Source organism: Pseudophryne corroboree, chromosome 1, assembly GCF_028390025.1.
Source record: "Pseudophryne corroboree isolate aPseCor3 chromosome 1, aPseCor3.hap2, whole genome shotgun sequence".
NCBI classification, from domain to species: Eukaryota; Metazoa; Chordata; class Amphibia; order Anura; family Myobatrachidae; genus Pseudophryne; species Pseudophryne corroboree.
In genome coordinates, this window is record NC_086444.1 from 1,131,508,056 (window position 1) to 1,131,525,934 (window position 17,879).

General features: G+C 42.8%; 1 protein-coding gene across 2 annotated transcripts in view; it reads left to right on the plus strand.

Annotated features, from left to right (window-relative positions):
* The window catches only part of EVC (EvC ciliary complex subunit 1), a 181,743-nt gene that overhangs the window by 45,201 nt on the left and 118,663 nt on the right, over positions 1 to 17,879 (plus strand). For both annotated transcript variants that reach the window (XM_063923425.1, XM_063923416.1), the window contains exons 5-7: positions 9,939 to 10,023; positions 13,140 to 13,238; positions 14,753 to 14,890. In XM_063923425.1, the coding sequence (XP_063779495.1) occupies positions 9,939 to 10,023; positions 13,140 to 13,238; positions 14,753 to 14,890 (322 nt within the window). The remainder of the gene's footprint in view (positions 1 to 9,938; positions 10,024 to 13,139; positions 13,239 to 14,752; positions 14,891 to 17,879) is intronic.

Consider the following 17,879-nt stretch of genomic DNA (forward strand, 5'->3'; position numbering starts at 1 on the left):
GATAATGAATGACCCATGGATTTAAAATGGCGGGCCACTGGCTGATCTAAATTCTTGCCAGCTAAACTTATTGCAGAACGATGTAAAGCCATTCTATCCCTAAATGGCCTTGTGGTCTGTCCAACATAATAAAGCCCGCAAGGGCAACAAATTACATACACCACAAATTCAGTTCTGCAGGTAAGGACATGCCTAATCTCAAAGGATTTCTCACAATGTGGATGGGAGAATTTTTTACAGGGCTGCATGTATTTACAGGTAGTACAGTTGAAACAACTATAGCATCCCGGAGGTTTATAATATACATTAGGTAAAACCTCCTTGTCTAGCCCCGAGATATCAGATCTAACCAGCCTGTCTCGGAGATTGCGACCCCTTTTATATGCTGCCATGGGCCTGGTTTCTCTAAAGCAGGGTAATTCTTTATCTGATTTGACAATTGGCCACAATGCTTGAGTGGCTTTGTTAATAATTGGGCTGGCAGTGGTAAATTGGCTGACCCAGGGGATACGTGTATCGAGCTCTCGTACTTTAGATTGTAACAATTGAGACCTAGGCATATCCAAAACCATAGTTTTTTGCTGACTCAAAATTTTAGGATCATACCCACGCGAGATGAATTTCAAAATAAGATCATCTAAACGCTCAGGAAGAGTAGTATGATCACTCACTATTCTGGCTATTCGCATCATCTGAGACAGGGGTAAACCCCGTTTGAGTGCTGGTGGGTGATGATGGGTCAGCCAATTTACCACTGCCAGCCCAATTATTAACAAAGCCACTCAAGCATTGTGGCCAATTGTCAAATCAGATAAAGAATTACCCTGCTTTAGAGAAACCAGGCCCATGGCAGCATATAAAAGGGGTCGCAATCTCCGAGACAGGCTGGTTAGATCTGATATCTCGGGGCTAGACAAGGAGGTTTTACCTAATGTATATTATAAACCTCCGGGATGCTATAGTTGTTTCAACTGTACTACCTGTAAATACATGCAGCCCTGTAAAAAATTCTCCCATCCACATTGTGAGAAATCCTTTGAGATTAGGCATGTCCTTACCTGCAGAACTGAATTTGTGGTGTATGTAATTTGTTGCCCTTGCGGGCTTTATTATGTTGGACAGACCACAAGGCCATTTAGGGATAGAATGGCTTTACATCGTTCTGCAATAAGTTTAGCTGGCAAGAATTTAGATCAGCCAGTGGCCCGCCATTTTAAATCCATGGGTCATTCATTATCCATGTTAAAATATTTCATGATTGACCATATTCCACTGTCTATTCGAGGTGGTGATCGCCAGAAAGCTTTACTTCTGGCGGAATCTAGATGGATATTCAGACTCAACACTATGTGGCCCAATGGGCTTAATGACAAAATCAACTGGAATAGTTTGATGTAGCGAGCTTATATCCTTAATTTTTGATCTGGAGGTTTGAATGCCATTACTGTATCCTTATAATGTATTATGATATGATCAGTTTATTACTGTCCCAGCTTGTTTTTAGTCGGGACAGAGATGCCCTCAAACCATATTAATGTTGCTCCATTGCCATTTGATTTTATGTATATGTTTTTTTCTATAGATGTTGTAAGGACTTATGCGGTATCACTAGCCTCCAACCACCCGCAGCGCTCTTGAGTCCGGACTGCAACACGAGCCTCCCGGGATGAAACGCAAGCGGCCTGGGTTGCTATGCCTACCTAGGCAGAGCTACAGCCCGGAAGTGCATCACGATTGCGGCCTGAGACGGAAGAAGCGGCGGAAGAGACGGAGGAGGATGCCGCTAGTCCAGGGGTACTTATACTGGTAAGTTCACTATGTTTTCTTGTTGGTTATGTCTTGAGGAAGGGGTTATCCCCGAAACGTCACTTTAATACAACTTTGCTGATTTCATTACGCCTCTGGAGTGCCTTTTTTCCGCATTTGGATTTATATATATATATATATATATATATATATATATATATATATATATATATATATATATATATATATATATATATTTACAGAGTACAATTACACAGGAAGCAGATGTAGTTACTTTAAGGATCAATTACAGCCTCAGCCAGCATACATTACCCTTTCCCTCAATGCACAGTCCTTTCCATCTTTGGATCTGGCTCAGCAGCTAAACAAATGCAAACAGCAAACAGCAGTTCTTGGGTGAGGGGAATCGCCTATATACTGTGTATTGGGGGAGAAGTACATGTCTGGGACTGAGTCTTCTGTTATTGGTCCAGGGGAGTTAAATCTCTCATTCATGATGTGTCATTGGTCAGTTCATGTGCAAGTAACGTCCAGCCTTGAAGATGACATCATAGGGGTTAGCCACTGGTTTCTTGCCCACATGCTTTCTTTCAGGAGATTCTTTTGTTCACTTTAGAATGTGGCTTCATATTCATACATTTAATCATAACCAATATAAAGACATCACTCCTTTCTCCAGAACCATTTCCAGTCCCACACTCGACTCCTCATGAATGTCCTGAAAAAAAATATTTGTCAACAGGAAAAAGAAGATATAACAAATCAAATCTTGCTTATAGCAAATCCATTACTACGACTGGTCTTTCTGTAATCCTTTAGTACACTCAGGTAGTGTTCAACAGTACCGCCTCTCAGTCTTCACGAAACAGACTCTCGTGTGATACTTCTGCGATCTCACTCCATTTACGAGTTCCTTCCGGACTACCGACTTTCCTGGGATGGGAATCATGGACCCAAGTCTCTCGGCTACTTTCACTGGGATCGTGCTGTCAACAAAACTTGGTACGGTCCTTCCCACCTGTCTATTAGGCAACCTGAACGTAAGAACAATCACACAGTCTCTTGGTTCACAATCAAGACAGTTAGTAGTTGGCATATCAGTAATCAACAGTTTCACGTTCTTTTGTCAAGTTCTCAAATGCTGGCTCATCTCGATAAGGTACTGTACTGTCACCTCATTGGTGTATTTCTGATCATTGTGTGGATCAATCATGACATGAGGTTGTCTTCCAAAAAACAAAAACAAAAATTTCAAAGAGGGTGATTCGTTAAGTGGGGATCTGGGAGTGGTTCCGATGCTACATAACACCAGTGGCAGTGTCTATGACCACAATAGTCCAGTTTCAAGCTATCACTTTGCTCCTTCTCCTAAGGATACCATATCTACGCACAAATTTCTCCACAATTTTCTTTACTGTAAACACAGCAGTATTTGTGGCAGCAGGAAATGCCTCTACCCAGTTTGAGAAAACATCAGTGCACACCAATACATAATTCAAATTCCTACAGGCTGTTAACTGTACGAAGTCAATTTGTATTACCTGATAAGGTCCGTCTGCAGGAGGAGTATGGGATGGTTCTGTTGGTACTACCTTACCAAATGTTCTTCCTCATGCAAGTAAGAGAGGTCATTGCTTTCCTGCTTGCCCGAGAAGAGAACCCTGGTGCACGCCAGTAAGCTCTTACCAATTTGCACATACCTTCCTTACCCTAGATGAGTCAGACCATGTGCCGCCTCAGGTAGGCTTGGGAGATACGTCGTGGGGGTCACTGGCTTACCTTGTCCATCTCTCCAGAGTCCTGAGGACTCCTGACCATACCCCTTCGCCTTCCAGACCTCTTTTTCCTGTAGGGAACACAAATTTTGCATCTCAATTTAATTGTTGTGTGTTTGCAAATGTAGAGTACCATGAGAATCACTCAAAAAAAAAAAAAAAACATCTCTAGAGGAAAAAAGAGAAAAAATAAAATAAAATCAGGTCTGCTTTCACCAACGGGCTGTCATTTATGTCTGGTCTCGTACTAAAGGTCTGATTCAGATATTCCATACCATCATGCATATCCGTGTCTATCCAAAAATCATCCTCCCACCCTTTGTGCATGACAAGGCACACTGCAGCAATACTGGTGTCATCATGCTGATGAGACATACCGGGTTCAGGCAGAACTTTGAAGGACCAGTACGGCATGTGGTGTATGAACTGTCAAATCATGTACCAGTATTATGTCCCAGGTATTTGACCCTTGTCCTACACAAATGTAGTTTATCCCTTGAGACCTTGTGTCCTGTCTGGAAGAGACGAAACAGAAACTGTTTCGTATCTGCCAGGGACGACTGAAATGAATCAGCGCACAACAACAAGTCATCACCATATTGTATCAGCACCGACCCATTCTCAGGCTGAAAGGACTGTAAACGGTCATGTAGGGCTGGGGAGACAAAACTCAGGCTGTCACTCGAAACATTGGGAGAGTCGGGTCCATGTATTGTACTCCCTTTGTGAACGCAAAGATGAAGAGGAAACTGTGAAGAAACAGAATAGAGGTCGGTGACAGATAAGTTTGTAGAGGTGGAGAGGATTTTATTAAAATGACAACTGGATTGGGCACTACAGGGAATTGATTAACTGCTTGGTCTACCCCCCTTAAAGCTTGTGCTTGCTGTGTCACTACTGGGACTACCTCAGCCATCAATCCAGTGTCCTGTCCATCCTAAATTCATAGGGAACCCGGTATCTGTGAGATAATTTCCTCTACCTGTGATGGGCATGAATCTAGAACAGTGGAATGCAACATTAGTCTTTGAGGAGTATCTAACATGCCTTGTACTTCCTGAGCGGAAGTACAATATATGTATTTCACATTTCAATTTACATAAAATCTCTGTCGAATAAGTTAGTCAGGGGCCACTGCTGCTAGAAAAAAAAAAAGAAAAGGGTTTAGCATCATAGAGGCCCAACCGTAACTTCAGCAGGTTTTGTCAAAGGGTAAGGTGAATTTAGTGTTTACCAGTTATCTTGTCCTGACGGAGAATTTTCTAGTACTGCAAAAAAAAACAACAAGCTTCTAAGTTATGCGAAGTATTCATTCAATCCTTCTCATCCCATATTAAGGGTCTGTACATGGTCCAACAAACATTTCCGAGCTTATCTAGACTAGGGCATTACTAGAAATGAATACTTCTTATGTGGTAATTAAAAAGAAATACCCGGGGGTTACCCCATCTCTGTCCGCTTTCCTACTAATGTGCGGACAGGATATTCTCCATTTATGACATTACTTTCTTGATTTTTATTTTATTTTTGTGTTTTACTATATATGTACTTGAATGGATCCATACTTACCAGTTCCACTGGTCTCAGCCACTTCCCCTGCAGGCTACAGCTCCTCTTTTATCGGTTGGTTACTACTCCTCTGAGTGCATGAGAAATGGCTGAAACCAGTCAGGTCACCTTCTCCTCCTAAATAAAACTTTGATATTCATTAGTACATATATAGGTTACATTCATATTTTTATTATTTTCTGTAGTTTGTATGCTGGCTGTAACTGCTTCTACATCCACATATGGCGGAGTACTTGTTTTCTCTTTTTTCTTATTTATTGTTGCTACAAGTTCAAACAGTTATTATATTTCCGTTCTTGTCTTATATGACTTTGGTTAAACATACCACCTGCAATACCTCAGGATCACTGTCATTCGTACCCATTCATCACAAAAAGCCTCTGTGTATGGACCATATTTCCTACTCATTATATACCCTGCGGACCCTCTTGGTCTCTTCTCCTCAGCCTGAACCCTGGCTGGCGAACGTTTCTCGGTTGCGTATTTGGCTCCCATTGTGGGCTTTTTTACAATACCAAATGGACAATTCCAAGCAAACGATGCCCAGAAAGGATCCCTACCAGACCCCTCAGCACTGGAAGTATGACGTATTAACAACAATAAATCAATACGCCACCTTTTTCAGTGGAGGTTACAGGCCTGCTCTTGTTTGGTTTCTATCCACAGAAATTTTCTTGACCGAGAAACAACTTATCGATCACCCTATCCAATGAATGTCCACCTAGGAATATTTCCTGAGAGAGTCAGCGAAAATTCCTTCTCTTTACACAAATCACATCTGCGTATGCTAACACAGCGTGTATGATGACACAGTTGCGCGAAATGAAGCAAATGGTATCACGTTGTACCGCGTATAACACACACACACACACACATGCGGTCCAATCGCACGGCTTATAGATACTTGTTATCTTTATGCCCTCCGATCATGGGAGTCGAATTCACAAGCTTCGCTCCACAGCCGGAGCGTAACATCAAATCACGCTCCTCCACACATTTTACAAAACACACACACTACGTGCCTATACACCAATACGTAAGGTCGCTAGCCTTCATGCCACCAAGCCTCTGCTTACTCAGTGTCTCCTCGACGGGGTTCCCGATTTTGTCCTTTGGTTCAATGCACCCACACTTTTTTTTCAACAACTCACACTTTTAGGTTTTCTGTACAGAAAAAAAATCACTCCCTTTGATTGGTAGCTTGTCCCAGAGGTAGTACTCTTTAAACAAATATTATAGTAATCTGCTTTTAAAATCGTATAGCTACTCGTTAATGTATAACTACCGTATATACTCGAGTATAAGCCGACTTTTTTCAGCACTTTTTTTTGTGCTGAAAAAGCCACCTCGGCTTATACTCGAGTCAGTGCCGTGTGAAGGAGGGACATGGAGCGCACAGCGCGCGGCTCTCCTGTGTCCCTCCTGCATCTCCGGCGGCAGCGGAACATCTATGAACATCTGTTGATATGCAAATTAGAGGCTCTGTAGGAACTGCATTCATTAAGTATGTGTATACGAATACATATGCTGTGTGGGGGTTCTATGAGAGTCAAGATATAGATATAGATATATATATCTATATCTATATCTTGACTCTCATAGAACCCCCACACAGCATATGTATTCGTATACACATACTTAATGAATGCAGTTCCTACAGAGCCTCTAATTTGCATATCAACAGATGTTCATAGGGGGGTTGAACAGGATCACTAACATTTCAATGTCTATCTTGTAGCAAAGGGTTAACAAATCCTGGAAAAAAACAAGAACTTTATATCTGTGTGTAATTCTCACATCAAGTAATTCATCTCACTATTAACTCTCACTAGGCCAAATTGAAACACTATTTATATTTGACTATGGCATGGGTTAGTTAAATTCATTGGTAGCTTTTAAATGGTGTTGGATTTGAACATATATATTGTTTATTTGTGACAACGGAAACAGATTGCTTTAAACACACTGAAAGTCAGCTGTTAGCTAAGTAGATAGAGATTGGCCTTCCTAAAATGGCCACTGCTCCTTCCCCTTATTCCCAGCCATGTGCATGGACAAAATGGTTGTCACACCATGTGGCCAGAAATACAAACACTAGCTCCTTTGTCACAAATAAATCCCAATTCATACAAGCACCGGAAGTTGCCCTAATAGACAATTCCCACTGCATGGTAACCACGCTTCCACACACTTTTTCAGCGCGAACAAAGCTTTGCTACTTTAGCCCTATGTTAGTAGTATGCAAATAGGCCTCAGCATGCTAACACAGCTATATCATACCTATGCACCAACTTTTAAATGCTCTTTAAATTTACTTAACAATAAACAATCCAATCTGAATCAAACACAATATGACTTATTGAAACTTCGTTTAGCAACAATAAAAATACGCTGTAGCATTTCAAATATTGTGCGGTTTTTTGTGTCACACTCACGCAACAAAGAAATATATTGTCCCTTGAATTTCATATCGGCACCTTACTGATAACACAAAAAAACAAACTGCATGCGGTTCAGCAGCATCTAGATGCGTCCATCTTTAGCTGGTAGATCACAGTGCGTCTGTACAGTGCATCATTAAGTACGTGATATCGCGGACATAGCCCCCAACTGAGAAGTTCTGATTATTTCTAATAAATATTTAAAATGCCAGCGTTAATATATGCTGCGGACGCAAGGTGCATCTTATTACCATGTACGATAAAAGTGCGCTGTACGTCGCAAACACTACATCACTTAAGAGAAAACAAGCAGTTGCACACAGTGGCTGAGGTCCAACGCTCAGAGATGTATATATTTTATATTAAAAGGGTATGCATACAATATAACACGTGTACAGTATATATATATGGTTACAGAGTACAATTACACAGGAAGAAGATGTAGTTACGTTAAGGATCAATTACAGCCACAGCCAGCATACATTACCCTTTCCCTCAATGCACAGTCCTCTCCATCTTTGGATCTGCCTCAACAGCAGCTAAACAACAGCAAACAGCAGTTCTTGGGTGAGGGGAATCACCTATATACTGTGCATTGGGGGAGAAGTACATGTCTGGGACTGAGTCTTCTGTTATTGGTCCAGGGGAGGTAAATCTCTCATTCATGATGTGTCATTGGTCAGTTCATATGCAAGCAACGTCCAGCCTTGAAGATGACATCATAGGGGTTAGACACTGGTTTCCTGCCCACATGCTTTCTTTCAGGAGATTCTTTTGTTCACTTTAGAATGTGGCTTCATATTCATACATTTAATTATAACCAATTGTTGCAATGTGCTACAATCTAACCACAGCTATCAAATTAACACACTCCTTCCCCTGATCATTTTGACACCAAGCATGACATGTTTATCTTGTTCCGTTCCAATAATACATATATATCTGATGTTAAACTCTGTTATATAAATACATTATAATGTCTGGTGCTTGACATGTTTAATGTATGTGTTGTATGAAATATGTGTTGAATATATGTTCGTGGCTTGTCTGTGTGAATACGTATGCTACCATATATCGCTGTGCATGCTGCGTGTATGCTCACGCACAGCGACCAATCTGTTTGGAGTTTGTATGTGGTATGTATGTAATATTTTTGACTTCGACATAATTTTGTATAATGTTTATAAATTTAGCAGTTTTAGCTGAAATTAACCATATTATAATGAATATGTGAATTAATCTCAAATGAAATGTATTTGTGTTCGAACACAAGACGCAAGACCAGAACCGTGTTGATAAATAATAAAAATTGCAAATAAAACAGCCATAAAACATCCGGTTTGTCCCGTAAGTAAAATACTAAATGATATTGTTCCTCAAATTTTCCCGTGTAGAGGCTAGCAAAGCTTGGGGCGAATCTGGTGCCCATGGCTGTTCCATTGTCTGCAATTATAGGTAGAATTAAACCTAATATAGCTGTGTTTAAAAAGTAAACTGAACAGAGTTAAGAATAAAGGTATAAGGTGTCTCAAAAAAAAATTTGTATTGAAAAGTTCAAATCCAGCCTGTTGTGTTATATGGGCATAGAGAGCTATGACTTTCAGGGTTACAAATCCATATCCTAGATCCAAGTTCACAATTTCACTATAAATGTATAGTGTCTCTATAATGGGGATCTCGAAGAAAGAATGTGACCATGCAAATAAAGTCCATCTGAACATAGTCTAAAATATGTTGCCATATATGCAAGCAGTGTGGCATAAAATAGATTTTAAATCTACGGTAACTTATCAGAAATAACTTTTTGATTGGGAGATGAATCAAAGTGTAACCTTAATCTTGATAGGCTGCCCCACATTTTATTGAAATAGCCTATTGGAGTGGTCACAGTAGGTGCACAGCGGATGTGAAATGGACTGTTTGGCCACACTGAGTCCTTAAACAGGATGCTGGGTTTATTAATCAGCAGTAACAGGATAAGTAGGAACACCGTGGTAATGCAATTGTGAACAGCAGAAACCAGAGATAATGTAGCAGTGGTATCAAGCGGTGGTAAATTCAGGTGTTAAGTGTCTCACCTCAGGAGCCAAGTGCTGTGGATCTGAACGGTACTGTAGCATTCTATACAGTACGAAGAAGATGGCTACACTCTGCACATGTGCAATAGCACATCAGGTCGGAGGCCACACCTCTCTGGAGACTCTAGGTCCTAGTACCCAGCATGTATGCACAGAGAGGAAACCATGTCTGGCAGCACTGCTCTCAAACGTATTTATCACACACATAGTATGTCCAGTAAACAGTTTGGACAAATTTGCTCTGTCAGTGGTTGGATATTTGCCTCCTTTCTTTGTTGCTATAATTCTGTTTTTTGTTTTTTTCTTAGTTGTGACGTTAAATTGTGCCTGTACAGCCTGTGTTTGCAAAGCTTGCCTCATTTTGACACTGAATTAAGACAAGAACAACATAATGTGAGTACAACTGACAAGTGTCTCTCATCAGATATTCAGCATATATGATGTCTTGGATTGTGATTGGTCACTTACAGGTGCTGGGGGTTTAACAGGTGACCAGAATCCTGCCCCCTGCAGACCAGGAATGAGAGAGGTTCGGTCACCATAGGGTGTAGATCCCTGCTTATAGGCGTTTAGGGGGACATTTACCAAGCAGTGATAAGAACGGAGAAGTGAGCCAGTGGAGAAGTGGTCCATGGCAACCCATCAGCTCTGAAGTGACATCTATAATTTGCATACTAGAAAATTATACAGAGCTGCTGATTAGTTGATTGGGCAACTTCTCCACTGGCTCACTTCTCCGCTCTTATCACTGCTTAATAAATGTCCCCCTTAGTTCTGTGCTTGCATTGCTAGAGTAATAAGTCAATTAGTGTTAATCTCTTTATCAGTCCTACTGTACAATGCTTATTATATATGCTATTTAGAATTTAGATACAATTTGTAAACAGTAAATCCTACATTGTCATTTTGAGTGCTCAGTATTGCTAACACTTGATCTCTGCACTCCTCTAATGCGTCTGATTGCCATTACAAATTGGTGAAATAGTTCCCCTGACTGTGAATTTTGTATCCCCACCTCATTGCTATGAATTTTCTTCTGCCTGAGAAATAGAGTCCGGTATTTGCAGAATGGTGCCTCCTGCCACCACAAACCCAGTTTGGCCTAAGGTCAGTCTTGGGATTAATCACATTTTGATCAGGCAGGCTGAAAAACAAAAATCAAATGGCTCCAAAAATGGTCATCTGTCAGCCCCAGTGCAGGAGACGCTTGTGGGATGGCTTGTTCAGTCTTACTGACGAGCAACCAGCCAGTCTGGTTCAACCATGACTTCTAGCATGTAACGATTTGCTCTGCAATACGCATACAGACAGAATCTTGGAGATAAGAGTTTAATTCATAGGAGATATGTTAGTGTATATAACGCATACGTTGTCATCAAGCTGAATGACAGATGACTATTTCACATCTGTTTTTCTCCCAAATTACTTGTAAAGCCTCTGCTGGATATCATAATATTTTTCCATTTTCACAGTAGCTTACCTTTTAAAGGAAAAATATATTTGATTTGCATAACAAGGAACACACTCCAGTCTGGCTTAGTAGAATCGCCGCGTAAAAATGTCACTATAAAGTTGTGTCTATGATCTGCAGAACAGTGCCTCCGAGTGGCCATTGATGGTAGTGTACTTACTCTCTTTTGTAAGCAGTAAGTCATCTCATATACATAGAAGGGTGGTCTTCAGTATGCCGGCGGTCGGGCTCCCGGCGCTCAGTATACCGGCGCCAGGAGCCCGACAGCCGGCATACCGACACTTATTCTCCCTTGTGGGGGTCCACGACCCCCCTGGAGGGAGAATACGCGCCACCGTGCCCGTAGCGTGGCGAGCGCAGCGAGCCCGCAAGGGGCTCATTTGCGCTCGCCACACTGTCGGTAAGCCGGCGGTCGGCCTCCCGGCGCCGGTATGCTGGTCGCCGGGAGCCCGGCCGCCGGCATATCGTAGTGAACCCACATAGAAGTGTTATAATTTTATTCAGGAGCAAGGGATTTACAAAATAAAATAAAAATGTCAGTTTTTAATTAGCTCTGGCCATGCATGCCTTCAGGCAACCTTTAAAGAAATAATGACTTTACCTTTCAGTTATGTCATTATATCATCAGAAAACATTGTTTATCTCATAGCCCTTTAATACTGCCCTAGTTTCTCCTTTGTATGCTGTTCTATCCAGAAACAACGCTGCTGTTTACATAAAGGTGTCGCCAATGAGCAGAAGCTAGAAAAAAAGTTATGTCTGTATTAAATGGGGAGGTGTATCAAACATTGGGGAGAGATGAAGTACCAACCACTCTGTTTTTAACTTGGGGGTCTATGTATTAATCCTTGGAGAGCGATAAAGTGGAGAGAGATAGAGTACTATCCAATCCGCTCCTAACTGCCAGGTTACAGGCTGTGTTAGGAGCGGGCTGGTAGTTTATATCTGTCTACTTTATCTCTCTCCAAGGCTCAGTACATAGGGGGTGATTCAGGTCTGATTGTAGATGTGCTAAATTTATCTATGATCAGTTTCTCTGGCATCCCGGGGGACGCCCAGCACAGGGCTACTCCGCCCAGCATGTCAGGCCTTGCCACCCCGCACGGGTACGAAAGCATCGCTCGGCGGCGATGCTTTTGCACCTGCCGAGTAGCTCCCTGCCTGCGCAGCTCCTGTGCACTGGCAAGGGGCTACCCACCGCGTCCTGGGTCGCATCGGCTGCGTGATGGCTGCTGTGGGCCCCTTCCCCTCCCCCCAAATGGTCTGGACACACCTGCGTTGTCCGGACCGCGCCCCACCAAGGTTGTTCTAACGCCGTTGGCATGCCCCCTTCCGTGACTGCCTCTGCCTGTCAATCAGGCAGAGGCGATCGCAGCCCTGAGATGCTTTTAGCATCTCACTGGGCCTCCTGGGGTGTGCACGCGCAGTGTACCCGCCGTGCGTGCGCACTCCCCAAACTGCTTCAGACTGTGATCACTGCTGCGATCCAGTCTGAATTAGGCCCATTAGACCCTTTTATTTTTCAAACAGCCTGTAAAGTGACAGAACCTGATTGGTTGGTACTGATCTCTCTCCAAGACTTGATGCATCTGCCCCAAAGTTTCCAGAGAGAACGTACAAGCCAAGTAAATAAAAGTTAATAAATTATTCATCCATTAATGGACAAAGAAACCCTTGAAATGCTAACATGAAGAAGTGTCTATTAAGCCATAGTCTGCATTCATTGATAAAGCAAAGTGCCATTGTTCTCATTTATCTGTCATTCTTCCAAGCACATATAATGACCTTGTTGTTTTCTAAGAACTTATGTGCAATCATCTCCGCTTTATGAGATGTCACTATTTTACTATAGCAGTTCATTTTGATCATGACTATAAATTTTACTGTGATGTTTAAAATGGGGCTAAACTATTTTTTTGCGGGCTAAAGGTCACCACACATGTATCCATTAGGTGAGGAAGAAAATTGCTCCGCTGCGACCTCTGTGCCCTGCATTACTACAACATTGATTTTTCCTCTATATAATCCTCCTGTCTAGATGTTTGCTCAGATCCTCCGCATAAACCTGACTGACCTGCTGCTGGAAAAGAAGATTGATAGAGACCTGTACACTCTCATCCTTTCTTCGCAGGAGGCAGTAAGGCTTCAATTTGCTGTTATCTTTTTTCTTCTTCACTTTTATGTTATTCTGGAGCATGTTTAGACAGAGCATGCTGGCAGTTGTAGTTCAACAAAAGCAAACATCCACTGGTTTGTGCCATAATTGTTTTTAGGTAATGTCTAAGGCAGCAGTCTGCTTCCACTAAGCAGCCATTGTTTTCGGTAGGCATGAAGGAACTTGTAGTTCTACAATGAGGCAGACAGGGCGTGCTGGGAAAAACGTTCATTGTTGGATTCCGTCAACAGGAGAAATGCGAGTAATGCAGGAAACTGGGTACATCACCGCTTACAGGTTTCTCATGCTCCGTTATTACATTATGGAGGAAATCTCTCTTCTGCAGTATTTGTGCTAGTACATATGGAGGAGATGTAGAAGAATTTTAAATAGTGGGGACGTTGCCCATATTGGCTTTAAGCTCTCATTTATCTATTGTTTTCTATAAAATGATTGGTAGAATCTGATTGGATGCTGTGGGCAACTTCTTCACCTTTCCTTCTTAGAAGGTTTGATACATATCCTTCTCAAGGGGAGATGTGTCAGAGCTTGGAGAGAGATAAAGTACCAGCCAATCAGCTCCCAACTGTCATTTTACAGGTCAGGTTTGTGCCATATACATGTGACTAGAGACTGTTACAGAACTTGCCGAACAACCCCTAAAAAGGAAAGCAAAACAACATACAGTAAAGGTTCAGTATTCAGATTTAGTAAAAGGAACAGGAGGATATGTAGAAACCAGTAAACCTAATGATCTGAAAGGTTGGGATTGAAATTCCGGCAGGTGGGATGCGGGTGGTCAGAATACCGACCGCAGAATCCCGTTATTGAGAATCCTGATGGGCGGAAGGTAAGTATACCTAGCACCCTAACCCTCCCCCTCCTGCAATCTAACCCTCCCCCTCCTGCAGTCTAAAGGGGGGTACTCACGGGAGAGATGTGTGCTGAGCGATCTTAACACAGACCGCTCAGCACACATCTCTCACCCCGCTCAGCACAGCGCGATGTGCTGAGCGAGGGGGAAAGCCGACGGGGGGCCGCTCACTTCACACAACGGTGAAGTGAGCGACCCGCTAGATTGAGCCTGCATGCAGGCTCAATCTAGCACCGGCGATAGCCCCGCGCATCGCTATCGCTGGGGGGCATACACACGGCAGATCCGTGCTTAAAATCTAAGCAATCTAGCAAGATGGCTTAGATTTTAAGCACGGATCTCTCCGTGTGTACCCCCCTTAACCCTCTACACACAGCCTAAACCTAACCCCCCCCCCCCCCCCCTTCGGTTTACCAGTCCTGCGTCCGTCACATGCTCAATCAGGATTCCAGCGCCAGACGTGTGACCCTAGTCAGTATGCTGGTATTGGCATTCTGAGTGGCATCGAGATTTCGACTGCCTGGATTCCAACCGCCAGGATTCTGACCGGATTCCTGTCTGAAGGCGAAACTCCCTTTAATGTATGGAAAGTAACATTGCTATTATTTTATATGTGTTTCAGGAGCTACAGGAACTTGAGCAGAGATACCGATCCGGAATGACAGCGAGCAAGTTATCACGTGGGCAAGGTTCAGAGTTTCAAACTATGGAGGACATTGAGAGAAGGGAGAGGGAATACTCTGACCATCTCATGCAAAATGTACGTTCCAAACTAACAAAGTAGGCATTTTATTCCATTAGGTGGCTTATTACGTGTTTTATTAAGCTTTGGAAACTTTTTTCATACAGAATATACATTGATACAACATACAATTTGAGCAATACCATATTTTGGGATTAGATAACGTGACTGATCACCACTAGGAAGTAACTGTTGTGAATAGACTGATTCAAGGTTTGAAGAAATATAACATGGGAAAGCTTATTTAGTAACCACAAAGGGTGCAGCCACTCAGAGCATTTCATCCCTCACAGACATACTGGATTGTCTGCCGTGTGCTTGACAAGGAACGCTCACTCTCACATTCCAGATATGGCAGCTGTGATATCACTCTGCAATTAATTTTCTGGCATTATGGATACAGTTGGTAAATACACTATGTATAGTGTAAAAGGGTGTAGTATGGTATGCCGGCGGTCGGGCTTCCGGCGACCAGCATACCGGCGCCGGGAGCCCGACCGCCGGCATACCGACAGTGTGGCGAGCGCAAAAGAGCCCCTTGCGGAGAATATATGGCGGGTGTCGGGATTCCGGCGCCGGTATACTGTGCGCCGGGATCCCGACATTCGGCAAACTGAAGACCACCCGTGTAAAATGCAAACTCCAGCCTAGTCTGATATAAGGATCACATTCTTCAATCAGTTTGATTGTTTGTCTCCTAATATACAGGTGAAACCCAGAAAATTAGAATATCGTTCAAAAGTTCATTTATTTCAGTAATTCAACTTAAAAGGTGAAACTAATATATTATATAGACTCATTAGATGCAAAGTGATATATTTCAAGCCTTTATTTGTTATAATTTTGATGATTGTAGTTTACAGCGTAAAATAACCCCAAATCCAAAATCTCAGAAAATTAGAATATTACATAAAATCAATGAAAAAGGATTTTAAATACAGAAATGGCAGCCCTCTGAAAAGTATAATCATGCATATGTACTTAGTACTTGGTTTGGGCCCCTTTTGCGTGAATTACTGCCTCAATTCTATCAGCCTGTGGCACTGCTGAGGTGTTATGGAAGACCAGGATGTTTCAATAGCGGCCTTCAGCTCTTCTGCATTGTTCGGTCTCGTGGTTCTCAAACTGTGTGCTATGGCACCCTGGGGTGCCGCGAGACACGAGCTAGAGTGCCTCGGGTTGGTGGTCCAGGACCATTTCAAATTATTTATGGTCAACGTAATAGGCAAAACCTATTGTTTTGGCTGTCGATCATAAAATATGTGGACAAACAGAAACAAATCATGTCCCTCACCACATCACGGAACCTAAGGAGGACATATAAACACAATTTACTTAATTTAATATTTTTTTCTAAATTTCTCAATAAGATACTTTTGGCCAAGGTGTGCCGTGACAAAAATTCTGATACTCTAGGGTGCCGTGATTCAAAACAGTTTGGGAACCCCTGCTCTAAGGGGTTCAGGTCAGGCGAGTTTGCTGGCCAATCTAGCACCGTAATCCCATGGTCATTGGGGGTCATTCCAAGTTGATCGCTCGCTAGCAGTTTTTAGCAGCCGTGCAAACACTAAGCCGCCGCCCTCTGGGAGTGTATTTTAGCTTAGCAGAAGTGCGAACGAAAGGATCAAAGAGCGGCAAAAAAAAACAAAAATGTGCAGTTTCAGAGTAGCTCCAGTCCTACTGCTAGCTTGCGATCACTTCAGACTGTTCAGTTCCGGATTTGACGTCACAAACGCCCTGCGTTCGGCCAACCACGCCTGCGTTTTTCCTGGCACGCCTGCGTTTTTTTCAACACTCCCTGAAAACGGTCAGTTGACACCCAGAAACGCCCCTTTCCTGTCAATCACTCTGCGGCTAGCATTGCGACTGAAAAGCTTCGCTAGACCTTGTGTAAAGATACTTCGGCCGTTGTTAAAGTACGTCGCAGATGCGCAGAAGTGCCGCTTTTTCACTTAATCGCTGCAAACATTTTTCACTAACGATCAACTCGGAATGACCCCCATTGAACCAGGTTTTGGTACTTTTGGGAGCGTGGGCAGGTGCCAAGTCCTGCTGGAAAATGAAGTCGGCATCTCCATAAAGCTTGTCTGCTGAAGGGAGCATGAAGTGCTCTAAAATGTCCTGGTAGACGGCTGCGTTGATTCTGGACTTAATAAAGCACGGTGGATCAACACCAGCAGATGACATGGCTCCCCAAATCAACACAGACTGTGGAAACTTCACACTGGACTTCAAGCATCTTGGATTGTGTGCCTCTCCATTCTTCCTTCATACTCTGGGATCTTGATTTCCAAATGAGATGCAAAATTTGCTCTCATCATAAAAGAGGACTTTGGACCACTGAGCAACAGACCAGTCCTTTTTTTTTTTTTCCTTGTCAGGAAAAGGCCATTAAAAAGTGTGGGGTTGCTTCACAAGGAGTGGACTGAGGCTGGAGTTAGTACATCAAGAGCCACCACACACAGACGGATCCTAGACATGGGCTTCAAATGTCATATTCCTCTTGTCAAGCCGTTCCTGAACGACAAACAACATCAGAAGCGTCTTACCGAAAAAAGAGAATCCATGGGGCATTTCTTTGTGTGTGTTGGAGCCGCTGAGCAAATCTTTTTCTGTGTTCAAATTTCTACTTTAATGTAGGGATCATTTTATACAGGACACCAGGGGAACTTTTAGTTGTAAGGCATATTGTCACTGGGTGCCTTCTGTTCCGGTGATTTCATTCTCCGCACTGCCTTATTAATGAATTAAAACAGAACTACTATATTTAATGTGCACTGGCCCGCTTGTCAGGGCTTGCTACATTGTTCAGTATTCCGTAGTGCCATATCCATCCGCTGGTATTCAGCACTATACTGTAATTTTCATTAGTGAAACAATCCCCACCCTGTGGTGAAACGGAGTATTGCATGCTGTGGATCCATTTGTGCCTTATCACGCCATACTTCGCCTACCAGGACTATTTGTATGGTGCGACTAGGCCGCCTGTATGGCGCAGCAGCAGCAA